Source organism: Sinohyriopsis cumingii, chromosome 18 (genome assembly GCF_028554795.1).
Source record: "Sinohyriopsis cumingii isolate HCF-2022 chromosome 18, ASM2855479v2, whole genome shotgun sequence".
In the NCBI taxonomy this organism is placed as follows: domain Eukaryota; kingdom Metazoa; phylum Mollusca; class Bivalvia; order Unionida; family Unionidae; genus Sinohyriopsis; species Sinohyriopsis cumingii.
Genome location: NC_142978.1, coordinates 19536443 through 19549128, shown reverse-complemented (window position 1 = coordinate 19549128; position 12686 = coordinate 19536443). Strand labels below are relative to the sequence as shown.

The following is a 12686-nucleotide window of genomic DNA, read 5'->3' as shown; positions in this document are numbered from 1 at the left end:
TTTCTGCCCGGTTATGAGTATGGCCAGTTAATCGGTACAGCTTTACTGAAAATTGTCAATATTCAGCACTCACTTCAACTAGTCTCCATGTGTAACTTTCGTTGAATGATCGTAAACTGGAATTCTGCAGTGATCATGGTCAGGTGCTCAGAGTGCTGTATTTCTCTCACATTCTTCTTTTAAAGTTTGTAAAGATGATTTGTCACTTTTTCTGATATGACATGTTTTGAAGTTTGAAAAGATCCATCTTCTCTCACATTTTCCATCATTTAACATCCACAACTCACACCATAAAGTGTTTCACTTAAGATATCTGGCACCATTTTCTTTAAAAAGTACAGACTCATTCACTAACTGACTACCTAATCAATTAAATTAATTTGTTAGGCAAAGTTCACTTTTGAAGAAACCCATCTGTTTTCTTGGAAAAGAGTCACGTACAGTTGTTATAAATAGCAAAAAAGGAAAGTACTTTTCTTGTGCAGCAGTCACCTTTTTAAGAATATTCTCAAATTTCTGAGTGGAATTAAAGAGATGATAATAAAACGACAAAAACAACTTGTTATTGCTTTATTTTTATTTTATTTATTAAAGTAACATAAAAGCGCAATCCATATGCAGTCTTGCAGAAAACATAATCTGGTGAAAAAAAGCATAAAGATTACGCAAAAAGAGTAATGGTTGGAATGTATGGGAAAAGCGCAGAGGTCCTTGAAAGAGAAGGATGGACTTAGAACTGAAGTCAGTAAACTTCCTTTGTTATAGAGGACACACCAACCATCTGTTCCTAGTGGTTAGACCATTTGCCTCGGAAGCAAGACATCATGGGTTTGAACCCCGGCTGAGTCATACCAAAGACTTACAAAAATGTTACTAACAGCTGCCTCGCTTGGCGCTCAGCATTAAGTGGTTAGTGTTAGGACTGGTCAGCCTGGTGTCAGGATAATGTGACTGGGTGGGACATCATGCTACAGGTCTGCATCATGTTGCCCCAGTGCTAGACATCACTATAAACTGCCACACTGCAGACATCATAGCTCTAACCACTAGGCCACCGGAGCGGTGCACTATTAGTAAATGTACCATGAAACATGACAAGATTCAAAATATATTTAGAAGAATGGTGGTCACAAAAAATTTCAGATACAGATGGGAAGACGATACCAATCCCAGAAATCAAGAAACATACCAAAATGATTCAGTTATTGATACAAATTTGATGCCAATAGGAAAAGTTACGAAAAGGCAAATTTTCTGAACCCAAATGGCACCCACTAAAATTAGGACAAATAATGCACATATATCTGATGTATGGGGCAGACTGTGTATGTGTTCTATCAAGTTCTTTCTGGAACTTTCCATCAAATGGAAGATGGAATTTTCTTAAGTGGATGAGGGTAATTTCCATCCAGAACAGCAAAGCAATGCAATAGTGACAGGAAATGTATTAATGAAATTAAACTTCATTGTTGCCATTTGAATAATAATGATAATAATAATAATAATAATAATAATAATAAATAATAATAATTAAAAGATCTCAATTACAGGGGAAAAATTAAAATGTTTTGTAAAAATGGGGTCCAGGCATGAGTTTTAAAGGCATAGTAGGACTAAGAAGGGATATTAATAACCTAAGAGTCAGCATGAAGCTGAAAGGGGACCAACACAGGCTTTTGTTTAAGGCAGAACACTGCTATAATTTGTATCTTTTACATAACACATTACTTACGATATGGCACATACCAATATGTTAAAAACTTTCAGAACCATATATCAGTGTAGTCATCAGAAATAAAATCAGGCACGTCCAACCCGTGGCCCACTGGCCGCATGTAACCCGTCCTTATGAAAATATGCATTAAAATTAATATGTATAAAACTGTTCTTGCACATGTGACCTGCAACCTTAAGCATTTTTTATTTTGCCCCCAGCCCAAAAAAGGTTGGAAGCCCCTGATTTAAATCCCAGTTTTCATCAAATCATTTTGGTGAGTAAAAAATCTTTAAAAAAAAGTTTGCTTGCTGAATTGACCAAAATTGTATGATTTACTGTATTATCCTATGTATTTTGCTGGATCTACAAGCAATACAAGAGAGTTCAAACCTGCAGTCTTTTTTGCACTTCTGTCTCAATTTCTTCATCCTTAAGCCCAGCCACACGATGAAGGCGATTGTTCTCCTGCAAAATGTCTTGCTGTTCCCGATGCAGCTGAAATATCCTGTTGTTTGCAGCACGCAATTCCTCTCGAGACTTGGCCAAAGACTGGGCCAAAACTCTGTTGTTGGCTCGAAGAGTTTGCTTCTGCACAGATACATTTAGAACTGAAAGGGAACAATGTTAATAGATTACAAACTTTAAAAACCTGACTATGTAACCCACCAGCACTGTACAATGATATTCATGTCATTATCCTCTTGTAATATTTAATACCTTCATTTGACCACATTCATCCAATGTCTGAAATAAATAACATGCAGCAAAACTATGTCAGCTTTGAATGAAACAAACAACTGAAGACTGATAAGGTAGCCCCTTAAAAAAAAACAACACACTTGAAACACAGATCACACAGGTCTGACCTTATAAGCCCTTAAGTTGAAATGCCTTTATGATAATATCTAACCAATCCTTATTTTTCTATTAAATTCATCATATTTTCATGGTAATCAAGCTCTTCCATTTCTTTAGAACTTTTTTGGGATTTCTTGGGAGGGAGGGGGCTATGGCAATCCTAAGTTGGCTTAGATTATGTGATTTTAAATTCAGCTCTTTCACCATATATTTGATGAATAACAAAAACAAGACGGCTGACATGTAAGGTAGACAAAACAAACAAAAGCTGACCTTTATTTTTTGGGGGGAAAAACACAACCTTAATTTAACATTTTGTATTGATTCAATGGATCATCTGTGGAAAAATGGATTCCAATGTGATCTTTTGGGGTCATAACATAAAGAACTTTAAGTCATTGGACTATATTCTTATGATATTCAGTGAAATACGATAATTCTTACAGCTGTAATTCTTAGGCGTGGAGATGGACTTGAGCTTGCCCTTTGACAAATTAATGTCAGACTTTGGTCGAGATTGAATCGCTTTGAGGTTCCTTTTCTTCTTCTTTACAGGAGTAACAAATGCATTCTGTTCTGCTGACTGACCAACCTGAAAATACAATGAAATCATATATTTTCAACATAAAATTGTTTCTCACTTTTTAAAATTTTCTTTGATTATTTTTGTAATATTAAACTCCTAAATTCATCATTTTGCATGCACATACATCATAGTGCGAAATGGTGTGGTTGGGAACAGTGTGTGAAACTCCCCCCAAAAATTCTGCACAGCCACAAGACCAGTAACCTGAAAATGCTATTGGTCCTGTCCATGACTTGACTTACATTTTATCATACAAGACAAAATAATGCAATGGTAAATTCAAATAGACATGAATACCAACTCTTAGAAAGGTTATTTATATAGTGAATCATGGAATATAAAGTCAAAAATAGATTAAGATATTTAAATCATATGCAAACTTTATTAAATTTTATAAAACTGAACACAACATGGTCACTATTTACTGGCCAGAACAATGATGTTCATGCTCTAGCAGATCCGGGTCTGTACGTAACTCATCTAGAGGCTGGGTTTCATAATGTAACCAGTGTTGATCAGTCTGAATTATAGTCTGAAAAAGAACCCTCATCCACTTAATTTCATCAGCACTAGATCCAGCCTCACAGATGTGCCAATGTTATCCATCTTACAAGTGCTAGAGAAATTAGGTCTGCAGAGAGATGAGTACCGATTGTCAGATTGCTGGAACTGGATCAAATGCACCCACAACAACACAATGCAGCTATAGCTCAATGAGTCCAGCATTGCGAATGACATCCATGTTTTTTGCTCATGGAATTTTCACCTCAGTGTCTTGAGGTGTAGATAAATTTACCTAATTTTAATTAAAACATCTGTTTCATCTAGTTTCTTTTCAACTAATTTACATTTTTACTTACTGTATGTTTGTTCTATAATTAAGTACACCATATTTGTTTACCTGTGGCACATGATGGCTCCCATAGCTGCTCTTTGTCCTGTATCGCAAATGAACTCCTTCAAAAATTACAGGAGCAACACAGTTGATTACATGTATCGTCCCAAACACTATTTTGACGCAGTGTCATAAACCCCCAGTCCTTGAGAGAACATGTCTCTCAGAAGATATCACAACCACAATTGTTTACATCGACCAACATCAAGTCAGGCAGACATAAATATCCATAAAAAATCATCATGAAATGAAACAAAGATACCTACCATGAAAAAACAGCATGTCATTAATTCTCAACTTTTTTTCAATTTACAAGTCCTGATAAAAATCCTTTTTAGTTATTCTGATGGGGCAAATCAACTTCCCACCATTACACGTGTTAGCCATATTACTCACAGCTAATAAGTCCATCAGTAACAAAGTATAGAATGGTATACAAGTTACAACATTATAAATTTTTATGTGGCTCTGCCATTACTGATATTCTGAGGTGGTTCTTTGTTATTATAATTTACATGAAACATAATTTTTGGATACACTTCATAATTAAGTCATATTTTTGCTGATGAAAAAAGTATGATTTTCTATCTGATAAAACTGCAATTTTGCTGTAACAGTATTTTACTTTTTCAATCAACCTTTAAGAGAATCTTGATATCAAGTTATTTTGACCAAATTATTATTTATAAATTGGTTTGACAATGACAAGAATTACAATAAATGAAAAATAACCCTTCTCCTGTAACACTATGTCTTCTTTCTATAATTATTCACATTTTTTTAAACTTAAATTATGAAAGATGCAAAACAGTTTGAAACTTCCAAAAACGGTTTATTCATTGATTGAGGTTCTGTATATTCAAAAATCAAAATGCCAATTAAGTACAGGAAAAAGTCATATATTAAATGTCATTTTTTTCATCATAACGCTAACATGATTCATCCCAATTTAATTCTTTTATTTTTATCTGTTCAAAAATAAAGATTAAGATAATTATAAGAAAAGCTTTAGGAATGGCAAGTAAAATTTCTTTATCCAATTTTTCCTGTAACATCAGCTTTGTATGTGCTATTAATTTTGCTCTGCTATATATTATTTTCACTGGTGCATATATACAATGGTGTCATCAGAAGAAATAGACTTCTGTGAAATGCACCAAAATGAGTCACACAATACATGATCTTTTCAACAAGGAGTCATCTGTCTGAAAGCATGCAAAGAAGAGTATGCAGTAAAAGTAATATATCTTTGTCATTTATTATCCATCAGGGATCGTCCTGGGCTTCGCCAATGTCGCAAAATGCGATTTTTTTTTCCTTATTGGCGACAAAAATATCCCATCTGGTGATTTTTTTGGCGACAGACTTTTTGGTTATTTAATTTGTACATATAATCATAGATTTGGACTGGATAAATTAAAAGCGAGAACGAAAGGAAGCCACAAACTTGACTAAGCAATGCATTGGAATCAATCTGTTACACAAACGATCCTTTGTTCGTATTGACGACCCCATCTTTACAGTGTATTGTTACATCATAATCTGCTTATGCTGACATCTGGGCTGAGTACTCTATGCTGCGATAGTCAATCATGCTACCGCTCTATACCTACAACTGACCGACTTCTGAAGACGCGAATAGAACAGATACAATTAATTGAATGGCTAAATCTTCTGTTGGTTTTTTTTATTTTTTTTATTTTACATATACCAGTACAATAGTTTTGCTGAACCTTCATAGAAAACTGATAACCTCTGAAGTACCAACTACTGTGTATAAATACAAAGCAAATGGAAAAATCTCAATCACAATTATGTCTGTCGTCAGTGCAGCATTTTACTCATTGATCTTTTCCTTTTGCCATCAATCCGTGTTACGGCTGCTGAGACTTAAACTCCGAAACAAGAAATAGCACCAAAAAAAACCAACAACCAGTTTTGCATAATTAATAACAATTATTTATTTCTCAAAATACAAGAGTGAAAGAATCTCTAAATTGGGTGTGAATTTATGCTTATATATACGGTCCAATGTTGCCATGTGTTGACTCGTGTAAGTTTCATTCGTGGGAATGGAGATCCCATTTTGCTTGTCGAGAAAATTTATACAGCATTCAGTGATCATTCTTGCGATTTAGGAAGCAATTCACTACAAGCTTTGTGAAGCTAGCCGGGGGGGGGCTGCTGATAGACTACTGGTGTCACCTGTCAGTGCTGTGGACTGTGAACGTGGATTCAGTAAGATGAACCTCATAAAAACTGACATCAGAAATAAACTCTGCATCTCATATCTCTAGAATTTCATGAGAATCAGCATGTACAGATGTGAAAAACATATTAGACTTTAAAACTGCATTCAACAAGTGGGCAGCCCTAAAATTGCGACGGATCTTCATGTAACACTTTGTAACATTTTGTTACTGCTTGTTGTAATTAAAGAATTAACTAACCCATCTTTTGTAATTTTCATTGCCTGTTACATTAATAAACTAAATTAACGCTTGGGAAAATGTACACTACTTGTTCTGGCGACACTTTTTGAAAATTGGCGACAAAATATTGAGGTTGGCGATTTTTTTGGCGACAGCTTTTTAAAAGCCAGGACCATCCCTGTCCATACTTTGCTAAAATAACTAACGTTTGTAAAGTAATGAGAGATGTCACTAGGAAAGAAATATAGTTCTAAAAAGGTGAAATTCCAAGTGAATTCTGTTACCAAAGTATTACTTTATTTTGACAGCGTCTTATTCCTTTTGAATAGTTCACAGATTATGTTTGGTTTTAAGGCTCTGGTGGATTCCAGGCATCAGAGAAATTCCCCATGTCGTTGTTGGAAATTGGAATTAATATGTATTGCATCAGACATCTCACTGATGCAGAAAAGTCTATTCTAAGCCACAAGCATCTTGTGTACACAGATTAAACATGAGTTATTTATCTTCTTATATCACCCAGATTCTTGAATGATTATAAGAAACAATTCATTACGATTTATTTTGCACTTGGTTTTAAATATTTCTTTTAACAGCATAATATTAAATTTATTCAATATGCCTAAAAATCCAGCTGACCAGATCAGATGACATGGAACCATTAAAAACAGCGAAACATAATACATTTCAAATGCAAGTATGCTATATAACTGGAACCTAACAATGTCGGTTTGTCACATTAGGAAGACAGAATCTTGTTTTGTACAAGCCCATATCAACTTTCACTTCGTATGCTGAAATTCCATTTCAAATTACGAAATGGCTTTTTTTGAACAATAAGGAATATATTTAAGTTCAACAAATATAACACTAATATTTTTTTAAAGTTTGCAATTTTATTGATTGACTAACTTAAGAAAATCAGAAACTAAAAATCAACAACGCTTCATTTCTCATGCCAATATTCCAGTTTGCTACAAATATTAATATACAATAATACTGAAAGTGATGAACACTGACCTTCAGCGCTATACAATTAAATGAACTATTGCTTGCATTCAGTGTTAGGTATAACAGCATTAAATAGTAGGAATAAAAACATATTTTACACATCCATTGTACATGTACATGACAATTCCAATTGTGCCAAAAATGTACTAAATAAAAATGTATGGGGCTTTTTTAATATCTAGTATGGTGTATTTTTTTTACATTAGTTAAGTAATGTTCCGTGATTTTTAAAGTTGTTCTTTTCTAGAATTTAAGGATGATAGAAAATTTGATAACATTTTACATGTGTCATTTACATTCACACAGTGTTAAAAAAAAAATATTTTTTTTACATGCCCAGGGCTTTTCACTTAAAAAAATCACAAGCTCTGACTCAAATTCCACAACCTGCATTTTCCATATGCAAAAAATTGTCCCTTTTTAATATTGTCACACATTACGATTGCAGATACACATAAAATATAAAATGATTACAACAAAATCGTACTAAATTGACTTGTGTGATTATTAGGATCTCAAAACATTTCACATAAAGCCATGTTTTTTTTCCAGGTACACCTTGAAACATCAACAATGCAATAGCAATTAAACAAGACCATACAAATACTTACTCAAATGGTTTTGTTGAAATCATTTTTAGTTGTGCTTTCCTTTTTATCTTAACTCCACCAAATGATGACATATTTTTAATCAATGTTCCAAATAAATTTCTACATTTCATCAGCGCATCAGTGTTTTCTCAGGCAAATGATATATTTTCTACAAGCTCAATGGCACCTCACATAAGGTCCAATCTGAAATTAGAGGAGCCTGAAGCATCTGGCTATCTGATTTTTTTTTAACAGTGACAAGTCTCTAAATCTATATACAATCTGAAGAAAGGTCACATCATTATATTTCTAATAAAAATAATAATAATAATTGAAAGCATTTTTTGTTTAACGATTTAATTTTGGAAACCAATACTCACTTTAATAGATATGATTCTAATTCATATGCCAAAATTATATTTAGTGTTATGAATTTAATTTTTTAATAAGGCTGAAAAACTAAATATTTATCATTTTAAACTTAAATAAAGAAAATATTTTTTAAAGTTCACATTGTTGTTGTGGGGTTTAATGCCATTTTTCAGCACACGATAGGCTAAACAACATGGCGGCCAGTATTAATTGTGGAGGAAGAACCCGGGAAAACCCTGGAAAGAACCACTGACCCACGAGAAGCAACTGGCAAGCTTTGTCACATACCCACATAAGCTGAATCCGAGACTCTGACCCATGCAGACAGATGTGAGATGGCAGTGATCCGTAATGGAGAGAGCTTTAGACCACTCGGCCACTCACGGCCCCTTAAAGTTCATGATTTTCCTGACTAAGTAACTTAAGAGTCAGCAACTATTAATTGTCGATGCCTCATTTCACAAGTCAATTTTCCAGTTTGCAACTCAAATATGCAACAGCACTGAAAGTGATGACTTCTTTTGACCTTTATCAAATAAACTAATGTCTGCAACAAGACTGCAGCAAAATAGCAGTAAATAGTTGGAAAAAATAAGAAAGAAAAAAAATATAATTTACAATGATTCCATTCTGCAATTACATTAAAATAAGTCATTTTTCATAAAGAGTACATCATTTTCATATAAGATCATAACATGTAATTACAATATCTTGATTAAAATTATAGCAATCACAATATTGATAGTTATACTATTAATGTCAATGCTATACATTAAAAACAATATTGTATGATCTCATTTTGCATCAAACTTCCATCTCCAAAGTGTGCACTGGTTTTACAATGGTGGCCAGATTACTAAAATGGGTAATTGCGAGTGATTTGGATTTTCAGTATCGCTTTAACAATTTTTCAGTCATATTGCTATGATGTCTGCATTGTGGCAATTTACATAGTGATAACAGGCCAAATTTAAAATTTCATATCAGGTTAATAAATGGCATTTTTGAGAAGGTCAAAGCATTAGAACTAAGAAATTATAAAAATAGAGTGTACTACTTTTCATGGTTTTTGCTCATAGCAAGTGCAAGCAACTTATTTTATTGCCTGCAAAAAAAGAATTCTCCAAAAAGTGAGCATTTTTTTGTGCAGTGTATATATTGAAAACAAATCAGCAATGGAAAGTTTTTGGGGGTTAATTAATGAAGCAATCACTAAAGAATATAACCAGACTATTCTTGAGGCATAATTTACGAATGTATGTGGTATATAAAAGGAAATTTTGGGTAAATGTGCCTCAGCCAATTCAGAATTGCAGCTTTAATTACTCAGAATTTACAAATATGAGTGTATGTCCAGTCCCAAAGCTATATTATGTGTAAAGCTTGTTTTTATTCATGTTTTGTTCATGTGAAAGTGAAACACAAAAGGAATTGGTAACATCTGCCTCCTTATTTTACAAAAGAAATCTTAGGGGACAATGTAACAAAACAATCCAGGTATTTATTCCTTTTAAATCCCTACCTGTATCAGAATTTGTCTAGACTAATTCATTTAAAAGTATTGTTTTATGACTGAAAGTTTACATAAAATATTTATTTTACTCTAATATTTCCTGTGAAAGTTAAATACAATACTGTATATACTTTTCATTTATATTTATTTATTTTGTAGTTGCTTTATTGCATAGTTGGATTGTGCTGGCATTTTTTGTCATAACAATATTAACATATTTTTTAAAGTGTAAAATAACAATAAAATCAGACATATGAAGACGTTTATGCAGGGGGTATGGATGGTACAACAGCTTAAGCTATGAGTAACCTTAAAAACTTCAAAAGTTTCTTTTAAATTATTACAGGGTGGAGGGTCTTATTGTTCAAACAGAAAACAATTACATCTCATCTGTGAAGATACAAGTATGAACTTGTATAAATCTTTTTACCAATTCATTAATTTCATATTTTTACTACAACATTAATTTCATATCCAAAGGTATCAAGTAGGGTTTATACTATTTTGTAGCCGTAATAATAAAAACAAACTGCTGGTTACAGGAAGCGGTTTCAATGATATTTATATTCACTGAATATATAGTTCCTATCGAAAGAGTCTGACAATTTGTCAGTAAAGTACCTTACAATAAATCACCTTAATATACTATAAATATATGTATATTTATTATACTGATAAGGTGATTTTGTGTTCTCAGATTTTGTTGTACTTTATTGATAAAACATAATCTCTGTGGTTGCTAACTCTACCAGATGCTCAAGAGAAAGAACTGACACATTTCCGGTTAAATACGAGACGGAGGGTATGTTATAATACAACCCTATTCCCACTAAACAAAGATAAGTACCACAATACTCTTGGCACATTCTATATTTAGATACATAAATAAAACCTCTCCTGCATGAAATCCTCCATGATCCACACATTTTGAGGATTTTGATGGAAATATTCTGAGCTGTACCAAATTCTTACCAATAACGTAGTTTAAAAGAAAAGCCAAATGGTCTCCTTTGTATAGGTTATCGTATAAAATGTTTCCACTATTCATGAAATTATCCTATCAAAGAGCCCCGTAAAGAGGGGTATCCTATCTGTACAAAAATATGGTGGCACTCGGCCCAACTGAAGCACCCTCTGTTTACGTTGTTATCACTAGTTTATAGTCATGTCTAGCACTGGGCATCATGCCAGACATGTAGCATCATGTCCCACTTGGTCACATTTTATTTCAATACCAGGCCGACCAGTCCTAACACTAACCTCTTAATGCTGAGCGCCAAGCAAGGCAGCTATAAGTACCATTTTTATAAGTCTTTTCTATGACTCGGTCGGAGATCGAACCCACGACCTACCGCATCCAAGGAGGGCGCTCTAACCACTAGAGTTTTTCTAAAATGGGTAATTAAAAAGTGGGGTATAACGCTGCAAACAACAGGGTACAACAAATTCTTTTTATTTCAGTACACAGATTTTTGTGACCTCACAGCGTACGACATTCAACTGGGTTTGTACTGTCAGTACTAGTGATCACAGCTTTTGGTCGACCTCGTCCAAAAATATCCACGTACGTTAACATTTAATTTTGCCTTATACATTTCTATGTGAATAGTTTGATCTTCCAAATTAAAATGTAGTATCACGATCCAAATAAAGTGAATAATCGCTTTTTAAAGGTATGTGTGATCAAATTTCAAACAAGTGACGCTCATTGCTGAAATAGTCGGTACTGAAAGCCTAACGACCTGTATGACTAATAGTATTCAGCATGCATGCATCATAATTTCACAAGTCCTTTGCATTTTGATTGCGATCGAGATCGAGTGAGAGTGGGGAGATTGTGACTTATTTCTAACTATATCAGTAATTAATCCCTAAAGTGGTAGTCCAGGAGAGTTTCGCACACAAATTATTTTAATCTAACGTTCGGGGACAGACTTGGATAACATGATTTCGATGCTAATCACCAGAGTATAAAAACATATTCGGTTTGTGCATGACCGGCGCTCAAATGTTTCAATCCATTTTTACATCTTATCAAACTAGTTCTACATTGAAATTGACATACGTTTGCATTCTTCGCGTTGTTGCTGTCAACCTTCGATGCAGCAGTTGAATCCGCCATCACGGTTGAACTACCCGCTATTTTGAAAGTCAATCGGAATCCTTCAAAACCAATGATAATGTTCTATAGGAGTAAATATTCCGTAACATTCCAAATGACGGGGAGAAATCATTAATATTAAAACGTCATATACAAATAAGCAAAGACAAAGAAGCACACAGCCTTCAATATGCATCTTAAAAAAGCTACCTTTAATAACCTTTCTTTTTCTAAAATTGCTGAACTGCAATAGCGTGCACTGTTGTGTCTCCAGATTATAATCTCTCATTAAAACAAGAGAATCCCGCTTTCGAACTAAAGGGTGGGTTAACAAGATTTCCATCAAATTACTTGTTTTTTAACGTTGGACAAATATCAGTGGGTTTCATTAGTATGTATAAATTGTTAGATTTATATCCAGGATTTTACTGAAATATGTGCCATAACGGTTTATTATATTTATTATTATTATTATTATCATTATTACTATTATTATTATTAGTAGTAGTAGTAGTAGTAGTAGTAGTAGTACTCGTAGTAGTAGTAGTGGTGGTAGTGGTGGTGGTAGTAGTAGAAAGACAAACTTTTTTATTAGTAAAAGTAATAAGATT

General features: G+C 33.5%; 1 protein-coding gene across 1 annotated transcript in view; it reads right to left on the bottom strand.

Annotated features, from left to right (window-relative positions):
• Positions 1-12117, bottom strand: part of LOC149776177 (uncharacterized) — a 62480-nt gene extending 50363 nt beyond the window's left edge. Inside the window, exons 1-3 of the mRNA XM_089942486.1 lie at positions 12040-12117; positions 3020-3167; positions 2108-2325 (exon numbers count right to left, since the gene is read on the bottom strand). Of these exons, the coding sequence (XP_089798612.1) occupies positions 2108-2325; positions 3020-3167; positions 12040-12096 (423 nt within the window). The 5' untranslated portion in view covers positions 12097-12117. The remainder of the gene's footprint in view (positions 1-2107; positions 2326-3019; positions 3168-12039) is intronic.
• Between the last annotated feature and the right edge of the window lie 569 nt (positions 12118-12686).